Source organism: Nyctereutes procyonoides, unplaced genomic scaffold, assembly GCF_905146905.1.
Source record: "Nyctereutes procyonoides isolate TBG_1078 unplaced genomic scaffold, NYPRO_anot_genome, whole genome shotgun sequence".
Taxonomy (NCBI): Eukaryota; Metazoa; Chordata; class Mammalia; order Carnivora; family Canidae; genus Nyctereutes; species Nyctereutes procyonoides.
In genome coordinates, this window is record NW_026575051.1 from 9,779,414 (window position 1) to 9,795,379 (window position 15,966).

General features: G+C 54.1%; 2 protein-coding genes across 2 annotated transcripts; one reads left to right on the top strand and one right to left on the bottom strand.

Moving 5' to 3' along the window:
* Positions 1 to 388: 388 nt before the first annotated feature.
* UNC5CL (unc-5 family C-terminal like) lies at positions 389 to 11,055 on the bottom strand. The gene is made up of 9 exons (XM_055330545.1): positions 10,842 to 11,055; positions 6,406 to 6,850; positions 5,591 to 5,891; positions 4,413 to 4,675; positions 3,628 to 3,729; positions 3,286 to 3,353; positions 2,407 to 2,507; positions 2,143 to 2,256; positions 389 to 605 (listed from the first exon to the last, which is right to left on the bottom strand). Exons 2-9 carry the CDS (start codon positions 6,788 to 6,790, stop codon positions 389 to 391), a joined length of 1,551 nt encoding a protein of 516 aa, XP_055186520.1. The 5' UTR covers positions 6,791 to 6,850; positions 10,842 to 11,055.
* Positions 11,056 to 11,750: 695 nt separating this feature from the next.
* Positions 11,751 to 15,344, top strand: TSPO2 (translocator protein 2). The gene is made up of 4 exons (XM_055329585.1): positions 11,751 to 11,822; positions 14,160 to 14,352; positions 14,743 to 14,884; positions 15,141 to 15,344. Exons 2-4 carry the CDS (start codon positions 14,180 to 14,182, stop codon positions 15,342 to 15,344), a joined length of 519 nt encoding a protein of 172 aa, XP_055185560.1. The 5' UTR covers positions 11,751 to 11,822; positions 14,160 to 14,179.
* Positions 15,345 to 15,966: the final 622 nt, after the last annotated feature.

Below are 15,966 nucleotides of genomic sequence, written 5' to 3' on the forward strand. Positions count from 1 at the left end.
ATCACAAAGCGCTCTGTGAATCCCTGTGCACCGGCCAATCCCCAAGGAGTGCCAACAGGGCACAGTCCGCTGGTCTGGCTGGTCTGGAAAGAGCTTCTTGGAGCCTGGCCCGCGGGCCATCTCCTGGGCTCCTGCGCCCCCTGCCGCCCAGGATGGCACCTGTTGGCAGGACCAAGCGGACGGCCAGCGCGGTCCCCACGCACCCGCACCCGGGGAGGCTGGCAACGGCCTCTGGCCTCACGGTGGCCCCAGGCACCGCCGAGGGTTCTGATGAGATGGGGGGCGCGGCCAGGGGCGCCTGCTGCGTTTGCCTTGTGCCCGCGCCATGCCCTGAGCGCTGCGGACAGCATCCCCACCCCAGCCCCCCCACCCCCCCCCCGGGGGGCGCTCAGAGCTTCTCGTCCAGCTCCAGGCCCGGATTCTCGTGCGCGCCCCCGCGGAGCGGCGCTGGGCTGCCGCTCAGGCTCAGGTAGTTCTGGATGGCCGAGGCGCAGTCCAGCCGCTCCATGACCGTCATGAGGTAGTGCAGCTCCTGCAAGCTGCCGTTCTGCTCCTCAAACAGCTCCAGGATGGCTGCGGCGGGGCTGCGTTGGCAGGACAGGAACCTGGCCGGGATGCGGGGTGGTGGGTGCTCTGGGGCCAGAGCCACCCCCTCCCCCGGCTCCGGCCCGCCTCGGGCTCCCACCTGCTCTCCAGGGGGCTGGAGTAGTGGGGAGGGCCCGGAACCTTGAGACCTGAGGTTGCCCTGGCTCAGCGGCTACTTCTCTCTAGACCCGGGGTTCCTCCTTTTCACCCAGGGCTCGGACTAGAGGGCCTCTAAGGGTGCTTCCAGCTCTGACCGTCTGGAATTGCTTTCTCCGGGTCCCCCACCCCAAACACACTGTCCCCTCCTCCTCCCTCTCCCCCAGGCCACCACATCCTGCCCACTGGTGAGGAAACAGGTGTTCTAAACCATGGCTTCTCCAGGACCCTCCTCTGCTCAAAAACCTTCCAGAGTCCCTTTCCAGTACTAACCAAGCCTGTACTCCGGGTGCTAGGCTCATGCACAACTGGATGGTGCTGGGTTTTTTGTTTTTGTTTTTGTTTTTGTTTTTCCGCTCTTTGCTCCTAGCTCTCATCCTGAACCTTCCAGCTGTGGGCCTTTTCCTTTCCCACCTTGCGCACACCACACCCACAACTAGCTGTGCTACTCCCTCCCAACAGAGAGGCTTCTCCCTACTTCCCTACCACCTCCTCCCTAACGCCCTTTCTAATTCCCACCTGTAAGTGGAAGAGACCATTCTGCAACCCCCAGTTCAGACTTCTGCTCATAGCTACCCCACCTTCTTTATTATTCTTGCTTTAGCTGTTTTGTGTCTCTGTTTTCAACTTGCTATACAACATTGCTATACATGCCTTATTGTATATATACATGTATAATATGCCTTATTATACAATAAGGCATAAAGGGCTCTGCCTTTATCTTAAGCTCTCTGTATCCCTTACTATAGTATGAGTTCCCGGATGCTGGAGCCAGGTCTCATTCATCTTGTATTCCAATGTTTAGCATAGCTTTCCAGATTATAGTGAGTACTTGATAAATGTTTAATACGTAGATGATTTTTAAATCTGCTCTGCTTTCAGCTGGGTCCAGTTCTAGCCCCATTGCCTGGGTGAAGTCCTTCCTGACTACTGCACTCACAGTCTATGTTCTGGAGCTTAGCTCAGAATTGTTCTCCTACTGATTGCTGTTGACAGAGACCATGGTTGCATTTTCCGCAGTATTATTATTACCATTTATTGAATGAACATATGCCAGGCACTCAACTACATGCTTTATCCACATTATCTTATAGTCTGCCTTCTACCCCTCAGGGCACAGCGTGTTAAGCACTCAATATGTACCCACTGACTTACATTTTAATTGATTCATTTTTAAATATTTATTGAGTACCTACTCATGAGCCAGGCATCATTGTAGGTAGTGAGAATATAGTAATAAATAAAAGGAGCTGCTCTATTATGGGGAACAGGGTGGGGCATAGCCATTCCCTAACTTTTAAGTTGACTCCTTGTCTGTGCTATAGTCCTCAAGGTGTCCCAGGAACCCCCACCCCCACCCCAGTCCCCCCCTGTCCCATCCACAGACTTTGCCCTTCTTACCGGATTTTCATGCCGCAGAGCCCCAGGTGGGAGGCCAGCCGACGCCAGTCATTGCCTGTGATGCTGTTTGGTTCCAACAACATCTGCAGCTGTTCAAAGAGCTCTGGAGGCAGCCTGGGGCCAGGGAGGTGGAGTTCTCAGAAGGGAGGATCAGAGAAACCCAGTCTGTTCAACAGGCACCATGAATGGTGTATGCGCCCTGCAGGGCACAGGGGAGGAATCACAAACATCCCTCAGCCAGCAACCCAAGCAACCCCACCTCACCTGTTGCATGGGGGTGGTTGAGAGACAGGGGGAGGCACTGCCCAGGATTCTTCCTCTGATGCCTGGAATCTGAGGATTTCCATGTACTTGGTCTCCAAGCCCTGAGCCAGGAGAGGGTCAGAAATACACTTAGGGATCATGAGACATCCCCTGAGAAGAACCATTCCTCATATCCTTCAGCCTGTCACCCAGAGCTACTCTACCAGGAGATACGGCCCTACCCCACCCAGGATCCCCTCCGCTCTGCTTCCCTGACCCTAGAACTTCCAGCTTTATGTCTGCCTACTGAGTTCTGTGGGAGTTGAGACATGAAGACTAAACAGGTGCACCCTAAGACACCAAAAGTCTGAGTGAGGTCATGGGGCAGGGAAAAGTCAGCCAAACATAGGGAATTGAACTCAGGCACATGTGTCTCCTTCCCTCCATCCTATGGTCCCTCCTTGCAGGTGACAACCTGAGAGGTACTGGCTTATTCTCCACTAAGACGCCTCCACGGTTCCCCAAATACCCTCAACCCCTCAACTCTTTCCCCTTGGGAGGGTGGGTTTCACCCTCCACACTGAGACACAACATCATCTCTTAGAGACAGACAGTCAGCCTAGGAAGAACCCGCTTTTCTTTGATGTCCGGGTTCCTCTAAGCTAAGAATCTGGGGTTTGACTCTTTTACCCTCCTACTGGATTCATTTATGGACAGACAAGAGAGAGTCAGGGATGAAGGGTAAGTTGGAGGCCAGGTGGTCTCAGGCCCTGGAAGAATGCCATCCACCTGCTTGATTATGTGATCAGGGCCATGCTTACCGGGCACCAGACCCCTCACCCCCTTTGCCCAGGGCTCTCCCAGGCCCTGCCCTTCCTTTGCCCCTCAGCTCCAACTCACATCCTGGAAGGTGTGCATGGTGACAATGATCTCACTGGCAAGTGCTGAGCAGTTAACGCTTTCACTGGCTACAAAGAGGAAAGGACATGGCAGATAAGAGAGGGAGAAGTCAGGGGAACCCCATAGGCAGGCTTTCGAAATCTGAAGACGTTGGGCAGGACACTCCCTCTTTCTCTCTACAAACATCAGTTGTGGCTGATCTTTTAGAGAAGGTGTGCATGCATGCCTGACTGGATAAGGAGCTGCAGAGGGGAGGGGAAGGGAGAGCAGGAGAGAAGAGGAGTAGGGGTTGCGGGGAGGGGAGGGGACAGGGCAGGAGGTGGGCTGGGTCTCCTGGACTACCTGTTTTTCTCCTGAAGCAGAAGGAACGGAAGGGGCACTTTCCGTGCCAGATGTGGAGATGGGGAACCAGCTGGCAGCTGCTCTCGTCCACGTTCTCCCAACCTGGGGAGGAGGCAGAGCGGAGGGCCTCAGAAGCAGGGTCTTCCACAAGTGTTTGAGGAGGGCTTCTCTGAGGCAGGTGTCACGCAGGGTGCCGTGGGGAGGGATGAGGCGGGAGTGAAAGCGGGAGGGTGTCTCAAGTGGATGAGAGTCCTCAGGGCCTGGATAGAGACCCTGTGAACAGCCTTCTCCTACCATCACACACCTCCTCCACACACACAGCACACAGACCTCCCGCCTCCCTTCCACTCCCTCCAGGAGCAGCCATGCAGCTGTGCCCCGTCCACGAACCACACGGACGTCCTAGGTTCCCTAAGCAAGTGCAGCAGCCCATGCCACAGAGGAAGGAGGGCAGAGAAGACTGGGACTCCTCCTGGGACACCAGTCCCAGCCAGGTGGGACAATAAAATCCTCCCCTCCCCTCACCCTCACCCCACCATACATCCACCTGTCCCCCCACAGAGGGGCCCAGGGCTAAATGGGCCACAGAGGACAGGAATGAGCAGAGCCTGGGGCTCCTGCAGGCAGCAGCAGAAGCTAGAGTTCCCCTTGAAGCTGTTGCCTGCCCAGGAGCCTCCAGAAAAAACCTGAGGTTCCCAGATTTCTCAGCAGGGGGTGGCCCAGGACCCTCCCTCTCCTAGGGCTCCTTGCTGCTCTGCCCCCCCACCCCGGCCCAAATCCCTCACCCTCAGAGATGTACGTGAGCTTCAGGCACTGGTCCCCTCGGGCCCCTGTGAAGTCAAAGAGTTGGCAGGGCCCGCGCAGACGCCCACCGTGGGGCTGCTCATTGGCCATGGCCCACTGCAGGGCGCACGGTGTGTTGTTGAGAAAGTAGATGCGCAGCTGCAAGTGGGACTGCCCCGGCGCCAGCGGCGAGCAGAACACTGCCAGCTGCAGCCACTTGCGGGCCTCCCTGCCCCCGGGTGCCTCCAGGACACAGGTATAGAGGCTGCAGAGAGAGAGACGGTGACAGGAACTGACACAGGGGACCCTGGGACCCCAGTGTATCTGCCACTTGGCTCCTACTGCTCTAGGAGCCGGGGAGAGTAGAGTGGTCCGGGGCATGTACAGTCCGGCAGGGAGTCACACAAGTAGGGGGACGAAGAGTGAGTCACATCACAGTGACCATCACAAAAGGGGAAGAAGAGCCAGCACGCACCCTCCAGCATGGGAGACAGGGAAGGTGGACTCAGGGCCACTACGCTTCAGAGGGGTCCCAAATATGGCTGGCCCTGCTCTGCTCAGTGGGAAGGAGAGGCAGAAGGGCCTCAGATCCTAGAAAGACAGAGCTAAGGACAGGCATGAGATGGGAGGGGGCTCTTGGAGAACTGGAGGGGATAGGCTGCCCTAGACAGTCCAGGGACAGTCAGGGACAATAGAGACTGACAATTTTTTAAAAAAGATTTTATTTATTTATTTGAGGGAGAGGGAGACCACAAGCAGAGGGGAGGAACAGAGGGAGTGGTAGAAGCAGGCTCCCACTAAGCCTAATGTGGGGCTCAATCCTAGGACCGGGGACCATGACCTGAGCCGAAGGCAGACACTTAATTGACTGAGCCACCCAGGCACCTGAGACAGATAATTTTAGAAAGACAAAGGTGGGGATAGGACAGATTCTTCCAGAAAGAGGGCTGGGGTGGTAGTCATAGACTGGTAGAGAGACTACAGCAGGGTGCATAGTCCTGGACAGGGTTGGAGTGAGACAAGCTGCTCTACACACTAGGCCAGTGGGACCAGGAAGGGGACTTGGAGAGAGAAGGGATTTGCAAGCCATCTGGAACAGATCAAGGGGCAGTTCCATACAGAAAGGCGAAGATGAGGCAGACTGAGAAAATGGGCAGCAAGCCCGGGTCCATGGGCCTACCTGAAGTGGGAGAGGTGGATGCGACACTCATCCCGGGAGGTGTGCGCCCCAGGCCGCCCCAGGGGCCTCCAGACCTTGGCATCGAGCAGTGTGGTGTTGCTGCTGTAGGTCCGGGCATGGCTGGGCTCCTGGGCACAGTGCTTGAATGTGAGGGTGCAGGGCTTCAGGAAGGAGGCCCCATGGGGCCCACAGGCCACCACAGGGCTCACCAGCCCCTGCGCTCGGGACAGTGATGGGGCGTCCAACAGGTCCCACACCAGGATCAGTGATACCCGCTCCTGGCGGCCCACAGCCACAGCACCTGGGGAGAACAAGAGCGGTGATGGGCCTGGCAGGCAGGTGCACCCCTACCCCAGAAGGGACCGGATGACATGGGAGTGGAGGTGGGACAGGAGCCCAGGAGAGAGGGTGCCTAACACGGCACACAGGGAGGTGGTGTGGAAGGAGAGAAAGACTGTAAGCTGGCTTGTGGTGTAATCCTGAGCAAGTCACCCTACTTTTTTTCCGGGGCTGTTCCCATCCCATATGGGATTAGTGGGAATCTATGAGAGGTGCTCTTGCTCCAGACACTTTCCTGTATTGAGAATTGTCATAACACACTGTTTATTACTACCAGGCACTTTACTTCCACCTGTCAGGGAGTTGTCATAAAAATATGTAATCCATCCATCTTTAAGGTCAATAAAGTCATACTAAAAATATAAACAATTTTCAAAATTATGGAGATGTCTATGAACGATGCTCCCTGAGGTGCGATGCCCTTGTCCAACACACAGTGAACAACTAAACGCTGAGGAGGGAGAAGGTGCCGTTACCTGGTGGGATGAGCAGAGAGATGCCCATATCCTGGAGCATCAGGCAGCCGCCGCGGTGATCCACCTCTCGAGCCGAGAACACCAACAGCTTGTGCATCAGCTGACGGATGACGGTCTGGCCTTGAGTGGGTGTGTGTAGCTCCTGGTAGAAGGCGGCCATCTCCGGCAGTGTGGCCGGCGGGCACCCTCGTGAGGGCTCGTCTTCTGGCAGGGGAGTGGGGTGGGCCACTGGCTCCTCCTGGCTATCCGGCTTCCAGCAGGCCCCCAGCAGCCGGCGAGGACAGTGCCATCGAAGACACTGGAGCAGAAGGAGGGCGCTCGCCACCGGGACCCCCACCACCAGGAGGAACTGGGCGGGTTGGATGGAACTCTCATGGGAGCACATCCGCCTGGTCACTCGTGCTGCCAACTCCCCTGCACCCCTGTGCCAGCCAAAGCCAAGGATCTCGAGGAGGGAAGAGACAATGCCAGGTAAGCCTTTGCAGTGTCACAGAAGCCAGGACTTGGCTTCCAACTGGCTGCAATGAGGGAGCCAATTGTCCTCATTCCAGTGCATCCTCAATTAATACCTTTAATGAAACTTCACCTACCTTTGTCTTCCTCAAGAACCTACCATGGCTCCCCATGGCTTAGCACCTCACATTAAACTCCCTGTGGGCAGAAAGAGCTTGGTTTTGAGGTTAGAGGATGCAAATTCAAGTGCTGCCTTGGTCACTGGCTGAGTGAGTTTGTCATATTGTGTACTGTGCCTCAGTCTCTGCATCTGTCAGAATACCCGTCTTGATCTTCATAGAGAAATCTTTAAGTGGAAAAGTGAGTTACAGAGAACTAGACATCCTCTGATCTCATTAACGGAAATTACAGAACTTATACAAGTATAGATACATATTTATGTGTGTATATATGTCAATCACAGAGAAAGGTCTGGAACAACACTATGCAGTAAATGGAGCAACGCTATGCACTATAATGGAAGCTCGGGGCACCAGGGTGGCTCGGTCAGTTAAACATCAGCTAGTGATGTCATGATCACTTGACATGATCGGCTTAGGTCATGATCTCCTGAGTCTTGAGATCCAGCCCCAGGTTGAGCTCTACGCTCAGTGGAATATCTGCTTGGGATTCTCTGCCTTCCCCTCTGCTCCTTCCCCTGCTCTCTCTCTTTCTCTAAAATAAGTAATAAAATCTTTAAACATATATAATTAATTATTTAATAAAGTATTAATTATAATGTAATATGATTTATATATAAATATATAATATATAACAGATATTTCTGTATTACTATAAATAATTATTTAATTAATAATTTTAATAATATGTTTTATGATTTAATAATATATTTTATGAGGGCACCTGGGTGGCTCAGTGGCTGAGCGTCTGCCTTTGGCTCAGGTCATGATCCCGGGGTCCTGGGATTGGGCTCCCTGTGGAAAGCCTGCTTCTCCCTCTGCCTATGTCTCTGCCTCTCTCTGTGCCTCTCATGAATATATAAATAAAATCTTTAAATATATATATTATGTATATAACCCAGTATATTCAAAATATCGCTTTGAGAGGAAATCAATATAAAATTGCTGAGACATTTCACATTCCATTTTCATACTAAGTCTTTGAAATCCATGCATGTTTTACACTCACAGCACGTGGCAGTTGGGACCTGCTCTACTTCAAGTGCTCAGCAGCCACACATGCTAGTCTAGTCATTCCTGTCTGGGGCAAGGCAGGTCTGAGAGGCCACGCCCCAAACTATTCCCACCAGTCACTACTGAAACAGCAGAAAACTGAGAGGTATGAACCAGGACTTTTAATTTTCTTAAACTCTTGTTTCTGTCTTTGAATGTTTTCACCCCAGGCATGTATTTTATATTAACTTTGTCATTCTTTTGAAAAGCTATCAAAGTTTAAAAATAATTACTGCTCGGAGTGATTGTGAGGACGGCATGCCATCATGGGAAAAGCACTTGTAGATGATAGAGCACTGCCCAGATATGTTTCTTTATTTATGCCCCATCTACTGCCAGAAAGGTCAGAAGGCAGCACACAGGGACATGTGAAATAGAACAGGAGTAACAAAGTTACAGAAGGAGGCAAAAAGAGAAAGAAAACGAAAGGTGAGAGCCTCCAGGGAGGCTGGAAGGAGGCAGGGCAAAGCAGGCACTGGCTGCTTGCTCACCTGGTTACCAGCGGGGCCCTCCAATTGGGACCTGGCCCTTCCAGCAGCTTCCAGACAGTTGCCAGACCTTTCTCAGGCCCTCCAGAGTCTCCCGCCCTCATTCTACATTAATTTCCAACGCCCTACACCCCTGCCAGGCTGGGATCCTCACACCCAGCTAATTCCAGCCTCTGGCCTTTGCTCCCGCTCTTCTCCCCACCTGCCTCACCTGCCCACCTGGCCCCCCTCCTGCTCAACAGCGCCTCCCAGTGGCTCACCAACACTTGACACTCTCACCGGCTGCCACTCCACCCTACCGACTCTTGACTCTGTGCTGTCACACGTGATTTTCCCACTCAGATGAACATTTTCCGAGCACCAGCTGTGTACCTCGCAAGTTCAGTCTTGACAAGGATGATGTCTTAGGCAGCTGTCAGGAAGCTTCGGAGGGAATATGATGCATTCCCTCTGTAGCCAAGTTCTGTGTAGTAACATCCTCTTTCAAAACCCTCAGGGTCCCCATAGCTAATCCACTAGGCTCTGTGCTAGAGAAGCTTCTGGCATTCATTCCTCCCTACTCCCTTTGCTCACATCCTGACCAGGAGCTGAGGCCTCGCCTCAGTCCTCCAGCTCGATCCATGCTTCCTCAAGGAAACCCAAGCCCCTTTCCTTAGGTTCTCCTAGACAGGGGCAGAAACTCCTCTGTATCCTCAGGATTAAGGACTGGGGTGGGATCTCTTCCCTCACTGCCCCACCCCCGTGTCCCCATTGAAAACGTAGACAGGAAGGAAGGTTTGGCATTGATCCTTTTGCCTTAAAACGCATCTTTGCAAAATGCAGCTGCCTGCTTCAGCCAAGCCCTTTGCAGGGCACACGAGTGAAGTGGGTGAGTTGCTGCTGCCCTACATCTGGTGGGAGAGGGGACTGGAGCAGCCAGCGTCCTTCATGGGGCTGGCATTCCTTTTGGTTCGTTCACATGAAAAGATAATTGGAATTATAACTGCAATGATATTGACTATCATTTATGGAGCTCTGCCCTATGCCACTGTGTTGGAGCATTCTGTGGGCCCCTCTCATTTGATCCTCCGAGTAGCCTTGTGAGCTAGGTGTTATTTTTAATCTCAATTTCCCAGATAAGGAAGCCAAGTTTTTTCCCCACCGTGGGGTCATATGGGAGGTTATTATGCTACATCTGAAGGCTGAGGGAAGGATGAACTGGAATGACAACCATGTTCTAGAAACACTACCTTTCCCTTCCTCCCTCCCTCCCTCCGTGCCCCGCCCAGGGCTCTCTTCCTTTCCACTTCTAGAGGAAGTGAAGTAGGGAGAAAAAGAAACAAAAATAAAAATAAATGGAAAGACTCAAAAGGCACATCCTGGGTTCCACAGTATGTGACTTCCCCCACCCCCCGCCCACAAAGGCACCCATGGCAGGGGACGTGCTAGCTAGTATGAACGACAGGAGGGACTCTGCTCTATTTCTATAGCAACAACCTTTCTGGGGCCTCCAAAGACCAGAGTCCAAATCCCCTCCACCCCACTGGGTGGCACAGCAGAATCTCCCTGCCCAGCCTCCCAACCTGAACAGCTGGCATATTATTCCCCAAGGCCCCGAGGGGCCTCGCATGGGCAACCCATTCATTAACTCTCCCCTAGCTTGGTCCCCTTCCTCCCAGGCTGATACCTCTGCAAGCTGCTCGGCCCTCACTCCATCCTCCCCCTAACCCCAGGAGGAGGAAAGATGCCGAATCTACAGCAGGGCAACCAGCTAGACCTTCCCAAACCCATGCCTTCCTCTTTACTACCCATGGCTCCTGTCTGTCTTGCCCTGACCACAGATTATCTAGGTAGCCGGTCCCCAAGACAAGGGTCCTTTAGAATGCTACCATCACCTGTCCATCAGGAGTTGCCTCCTCTACCACTCTGGGTTCCTGCTGCAAAGTTCTTCTGTTCATGTCCTTTGAGGCAACTCTCAGCCCTCGTCCCACATCACTGCTTCTTACCATGCCTACTCAGGCCCTGCTAGGTCTCCTTACTGAGACACATACAAAATACCAGGATGAATGAGTCCAAACCTGGCATGGGCAGCATTCATCAGTAGAGGCTACATTTTTATAGTGCATACCACCGTCTCCCGGGTCCTCACACCCACTGGGCACTTGCCCTCTGCCATCTCCACCTCCAGCCTGGCTAAGCTGGCCTGGCTCCTCCCCTCAGCCTGAAGTGGCTCCATTGCAATGCCCACCCCACCCCCAGCTGCCCTAGGGGGTATTCACCTTACCGTGGAGGTACTCCCAGAGGTTGCTGGCTTATCCAGGAACAGCAGTTCCTTCTGAGAGACAGAGAGGTCACCCAGACCTGGTCACCAGGCCAGCAGACAAGTGAAGGTGGGCGGGGAATCTGGGCAGGAGTGGCCCAGAGCTTCCTGGCAATGACCTGCCTCCCAGCGTCCTACAGAGGGGTGAGGGAGTCTGTCCCTGTCTATTGGCAAAGTCCAGCCAAGGCGGGGGAGTAGCTGAGGATCACAGAAGTCCGTGAACTCACCAGTCTGGGTCTGGAAGGGAAGGGACAGAGAAAACCTGGGTACACGTGAACCCCTCCCCTGCAGTGAGTGCCCTCTGCTGGTGGGTGGCTGCCCCAGCCAGAGGCTAGAGAAAGAGCAAACGGTGGTAAGGAGGGAGCCCTAACAGGAGCTTCTCAAACTGCAGCGTGCACAGGAACCATAGAAGGGGTCAGGTGAAAAGGTGGGCTCTGACCCCATGGGTCTGAGCTTGGGCGTGAGATACTGAGTCTCTAAGAAGCTCCCGGCTGACACCAATGCCGCTGATCCGGGAGCTTAGACAATGTCTAGCTGCACCCCTTTTCTCTGCTGCCCTCACACAGAGATGAGAGGAGGCACTGAGAGGGTTAACAACTCACAGGGTGCTGGCACCATCAGGGTGTTCCCCTATCTGCTCCCTGCCCACACTCAGAGTTGGCAGGAACCCTGTGCTTTGGGGAGAGCAGACTTTGGGCTATTTGCCAGCCTGAGTCCTTTCATAGAAATTCTGCCTCAGAAAGATAGTGCCACTGGAATGAAAGATCCCTGCGAAGATGGATTTTCCCCCCAGCTGTTTGCTGTTGTACTCTTAGCTCCTGGTACAGCCTGGACCATAGCAAGTATTCAATAAAGACTTGTTGGATGAATGCATGGACCGGCTCCAAGAAAAGAGGCTCCTGACACTGAACCCAGGTGACTCACCTAGGGGCTGTGTACTCTCAGGTGAGTTACTCAACCCCTCTGAGCCTCCTTTCCCTTGTCTGACACATGCAGACAGTACGATCTACCACAGGAGGGAAAAGCATTGTCATTATCTGAGCTAACGACTGGAAAATGCTCGCCACAAAATGGACGCCCAGTGAGTGGTAACTGTTGTTTCCGCGGGCTGGCCTCCCACGGTGGAGGACCTTGGTGAACTCCCCAGCCCCCCAGTTATCATCTCACAGAAAATAAGTAACTGCCACCGCTCGCTTTCATCTCAGTTAATGATTGTCCAGCCTCTTGTCCCTGGCTGCAACCCCCTCCCCTCAGCTGCCTTCCCCTGGGTAGAAGCCAGAGGAGGGGATAAACACTTCCCAGGGGTGCCTGGGTCCCCAGAGTGGGGAGGTGGGACAAAGGAATGGTGGAGAGCAGCCCAGCTGGGAAGGGGACCTCATGAGGAAAGGATGGGCAAGAGAGAGGTGCTCAGAACTTTAATAGAGACAAAAAGGGCGGGTGTTAGTCTTTGCTGGACAAGACTAATGGGAGTCTGAGTCACACAAGAGGCTGCTTTCTCCTCTGAGTCATGAAGTTATAGGGGTTTGTGAACATCTGTCAAGCTCAAGTTCTAAGCCTGGAAGGGCTATGCCAACTAGGCTATAACCAGAGGCTGCATCCATGTATCACGAACTCATTTCCAAAGCTGCTGGTGCTTGCCTCACTTGGAAATAATCCCAGCTACAGGAAGGTCCTGGGGAAATCTGAGGGTCTCCACCACCCCAGGGGCACAAAACCGGTTCATTGGATGTGACCACCACAGGCTTCTATAGGCATGTAGCCTGGGGCTGAGCTGGCCCAGGGAATCCAGGTCTCAGAGGGCCAGAGCCTCAACTGTTCCATCAAGGGGCCCCCATTCAGAAGCCAGGTCTACCAAACCAGGGAGACCTCTCTCAAAAGGAACCCTTCAGAGCCATGCAGACGGGCACCTGCACTCCCTGGCTAGTGCCAGCCACCACCCTTGTCATTGGACAAAGGCAGGCCAGATAGGAGCCTCACCCCACCCTTCTCTCGTCCCCCACCCTCCTCTGCCTCACACATAACGGATATCATCGGGCACTCTGCATGGGAGGTGTGCTGCCTGAGGTAAGGGGAATGCAGGCCTGGGGAAAAGAAGGTACCAGAAGGGTAGAAAAGAGGAGAAAAGAGGACAGGGGTGGGAGGAGCCTCCAACACGAGACATAAAAACAGAAAGAGAGAGAGACAAGAAGGCAGAAGATGAACAAATAGACAGTGAGGACCAGAGAAATATAGAGATGCACGGGCAGGCAGGCTAGTCAGCCCTGTCCCCAGAACCTCCAGGATGTGGACAGGGGCCCTTGACAGGGAAGGCTGGACCAGGCAATCATTCCGGGACACTGAGAATTACCACCTCTGTCTTCCTTGCATTCCTGGCAGTCATGGAGAGGAGGCTGAAATATCATGCACAAATAGGGATGATATGGGGTAGGGGCCTTGGCTGGAGGAGGGTCTGTGCTTGTCTCACATGCCAGCAACATCCAAAGCAACACGAGTGTGGCAGCTTTCTAATCAAAGACCAGGCAGTTGCTTCCTTGAGAAGTCAGACCGCCAGAAAGCTGGGCACTTATGTTTGTGGTTCTGTCCCTTCAGAAGTAGAGATATGGAGGAGGGACCTCCTCAGCCCCTGAGGGGCAGGCAAGACCTAAGGCTTCACAGAAAGGAACCCCATGTCAACCAGCTAAGTTCGAATTCAGGCAGCAGCTCAGGCGGGGTGGGCCTCTTGGGTCTGCCAGTCTGGTGTATCGAGATAAGTCTGGGGGCAGATGGGCTGCCCCATTCTTGACTGGAAAAGACCCCCAGGGATCTCTGGCTCTTGTCTTTCTGCACACGGTCCTTCTAGGGGGGTTATATCAGCTTGGCTGAGTACAGTATAAGGCAGCGTCCCCATCAAGGGCCTGCTATGTTACTGACCAAGCGCCACTGACTACGGGAGGCAGAAAAGATTGGTCATACCTGGACCTGAACTCTAGGAGTCAGATACATGCCAGGGGAAGGGAGCCTTTCACTCAAAAGTTATCAATACTAGACAGTATCTTCTGAGGGCCAACTGGGTGGTATGGAGAAAAGAAGTCCGTGGAAGCCAGAGAAAGGACAAGGCAGAATAGGCTCCTAAGAGCAGGATGGGAGCTGACCCAAGGTGAGGAAAATGGTGTCTATTACTAGACCTCTCAAGAGGGGCTCAGGCCAGCAAATAGTGTCATGTAGGAGGTAGAGACAGTCAAGCAGACACAGGAAGAGGACTAAGAGGGAGGCCCACCACTAGCGTGTTGTTTGCCTTCCTAGATTTTGCCTCTGTGAGGGGAATGCAGCCTCAAGGCGCCATCTTTGTGGCCCTTCCCCACCTGGGGCCCATCCTGGTCTCGCTGCTCACTCGTCATCGGATGATCCGTTGGTATGACAGTCCAAAGAAGCCGCCCTGGTGCCCACCTCACAAAGTCTTGTTGGCAGGGTGGATAACCATCTACTTTGTCATGGGGTGAGCACCCACTTCTCATACCACGGCCCTGGTGCCTGCTAGGGTGGGGCCCCCATACCTGAATACTGCTGCATTCTGGCCTCCGCAGGGATGGCATGCCATCTCGCCTTCTCTGGAGGGGTCCCGTCTGTGCCTGCCTAGGATTCCAGCCAGAAGGGTAGAGGAATCCTCTCCCTTGTTCCTCTCCTTCTCCGTGATTCTCTGTTGTTTCCTTCACCTCACCATGCCCAGCTCCTCCCTGCCGGCCCTCAAGTGAGGCCTAGACACTTTTGTTCCCATTTTGGCCCACAGGGCTTCCTTTTGGTAACCAGGCATCCTTATGCCAGAGGACTTCCTTCATTTGCTGTGAAACACCCTCCCTCTTAGTGCCCTGCCACCATCTCTCCACAGCTATGCCTCCTACCTGGTATGGAAGGACCTGGGAGGGGGCTTTGGGCGGCCCCTAGCCCTGCCTCTCGGTCTCTATGCTGTGCAGCTCGCCGTCAGCTGGGCTGTCCTGATCTTCTTCTTTGCAGCCCACGCCCATGGTCTGGTAAGGCCTGCAGTGTTCAGCAGCGGGAGTAGTGTAGGAGGAGGTGAGACCCCCGGGCCCCCAGAGCAGATAGCGCAGGAGGCCACTCGAGTGTAGGCAGGTAACGGGTGGGCAGACTCCTGCGAGCTCTGGTCGGGTGCCCAGCTCTCAGGGACTTGGCTCACCAGGGCCAGAGCGCTGCAGAGAGGCCGAGGGCACAGTTCTCAGGGCAGCCTGCCTGACCATCCTGCTCGTCTGCCCCCCTCCCCACACCCAGGCCCTGCTGCACATGCTGCTGCTCTACGGGCTGGTGGTAAGCACAGCCCTGATCTGGCATCCCATCAACAAGCTGGCTGCCGTGCTCCTGTTGCCTTACCTGGCCTGGCTCACTGTGACCGCTTCTATCGCCTACCGCCTGTGGAGGGACAGCCTCTGTCCGAACCACCACCAGCCTCTGCCCATGGGGGAGAAGAGGGACTGAGGCCCCAGGGACAGGAGAGGAGGGAGGATGGCTAGGGTAGGGGTAGAAGAGACCGCCAGTGGGGGCGTGGGACTACTGGGGGGAGGGGGGAAGGGGGAGGGGGGACCAGGGATTGATGAATCCCTGAAGATGACTCGGCCCAATGTGGTCACTGTCCTAGGTCCCCTGGTGCCAATTTCCATTCGATTTCAGAAACAGGAAAGGGAAGGGGAAACTTATTTTATACTTAATATAAATTAATAAAACCCTTTACTAACTTTAAAGGTATGATGTGAAGTGCATATCTGTGTACATGATGTCTATGGCTGCAGAGTAGTGTAGACCTGTCCATGCATGTGGGAGTGCATGTCCCTGAAAACACCAACCTGTGCATCAAGGGATTGGCGGGCACAAGGTCTCTGCTCCAATCATGCACCCTCCACACCTTCCCAATAAAGCTGAGATATTCAGTTACCTGGAACACAAAGTCTTTTTGAAGAGTTCTATAAAAGCAAAACAGAGGGGCACCTGGGGGGTTCAGTGGTTGAGCAGCTGCCTTCAGCTCAGGTCGTGATCCCGGGGTTCTGGGATCGAGTCCCGCATCAGGCTCCTCTGCTTGTGTCTCTGCCTCTCTCTCTCTCTC

Bases quoted from the DNA above. Each gene is read 5' to 3' on its own strand.
- UNC5CL (XM_055330545.1), bottom strand. From the start codon at position 6,790: ATGTGCTCCCATGAGAGTTCCATCCAACCCGCCCAGTTCCTCCTGGTG. The intron at 3,730-4,412 runs GTGAGGGATTTG...CCTCCTCCCCAG, and splicing joins GCTCACGTACATCTCTGAGG to GTTGGGAGAACGTGGACGAG. The intron at 2,257-2,406 runs GTGAGGTGGGGT...CCCTGGCCCCAG, and splicing joins CAACCACCCCCATGCAACAG to GCTGCCTCCAGAGCTCTTTG.
- TSPO2 (XM_055329585.1), top strand. From the start codon at position 14,180: ATGCAGCCTCAAGGCGCCATCTTTGTGGCCCTTCCCCACCTGGGGCCC. The intron at 14,353-14,742 runs GTGAGCACCCAC...ATCTCTCCACAG, and splicing joins ACCATCTACTTTGTCATGGG to CTATGCCTCCTACCTGGTAT. The intron at 14,885-15,140 runs GTAAGGCCTGCA...CCCCACACCCAG, and splicing joins CAGCCCACGCCCATGGTCTG to GCCCTGCTGCACATGCTGCT.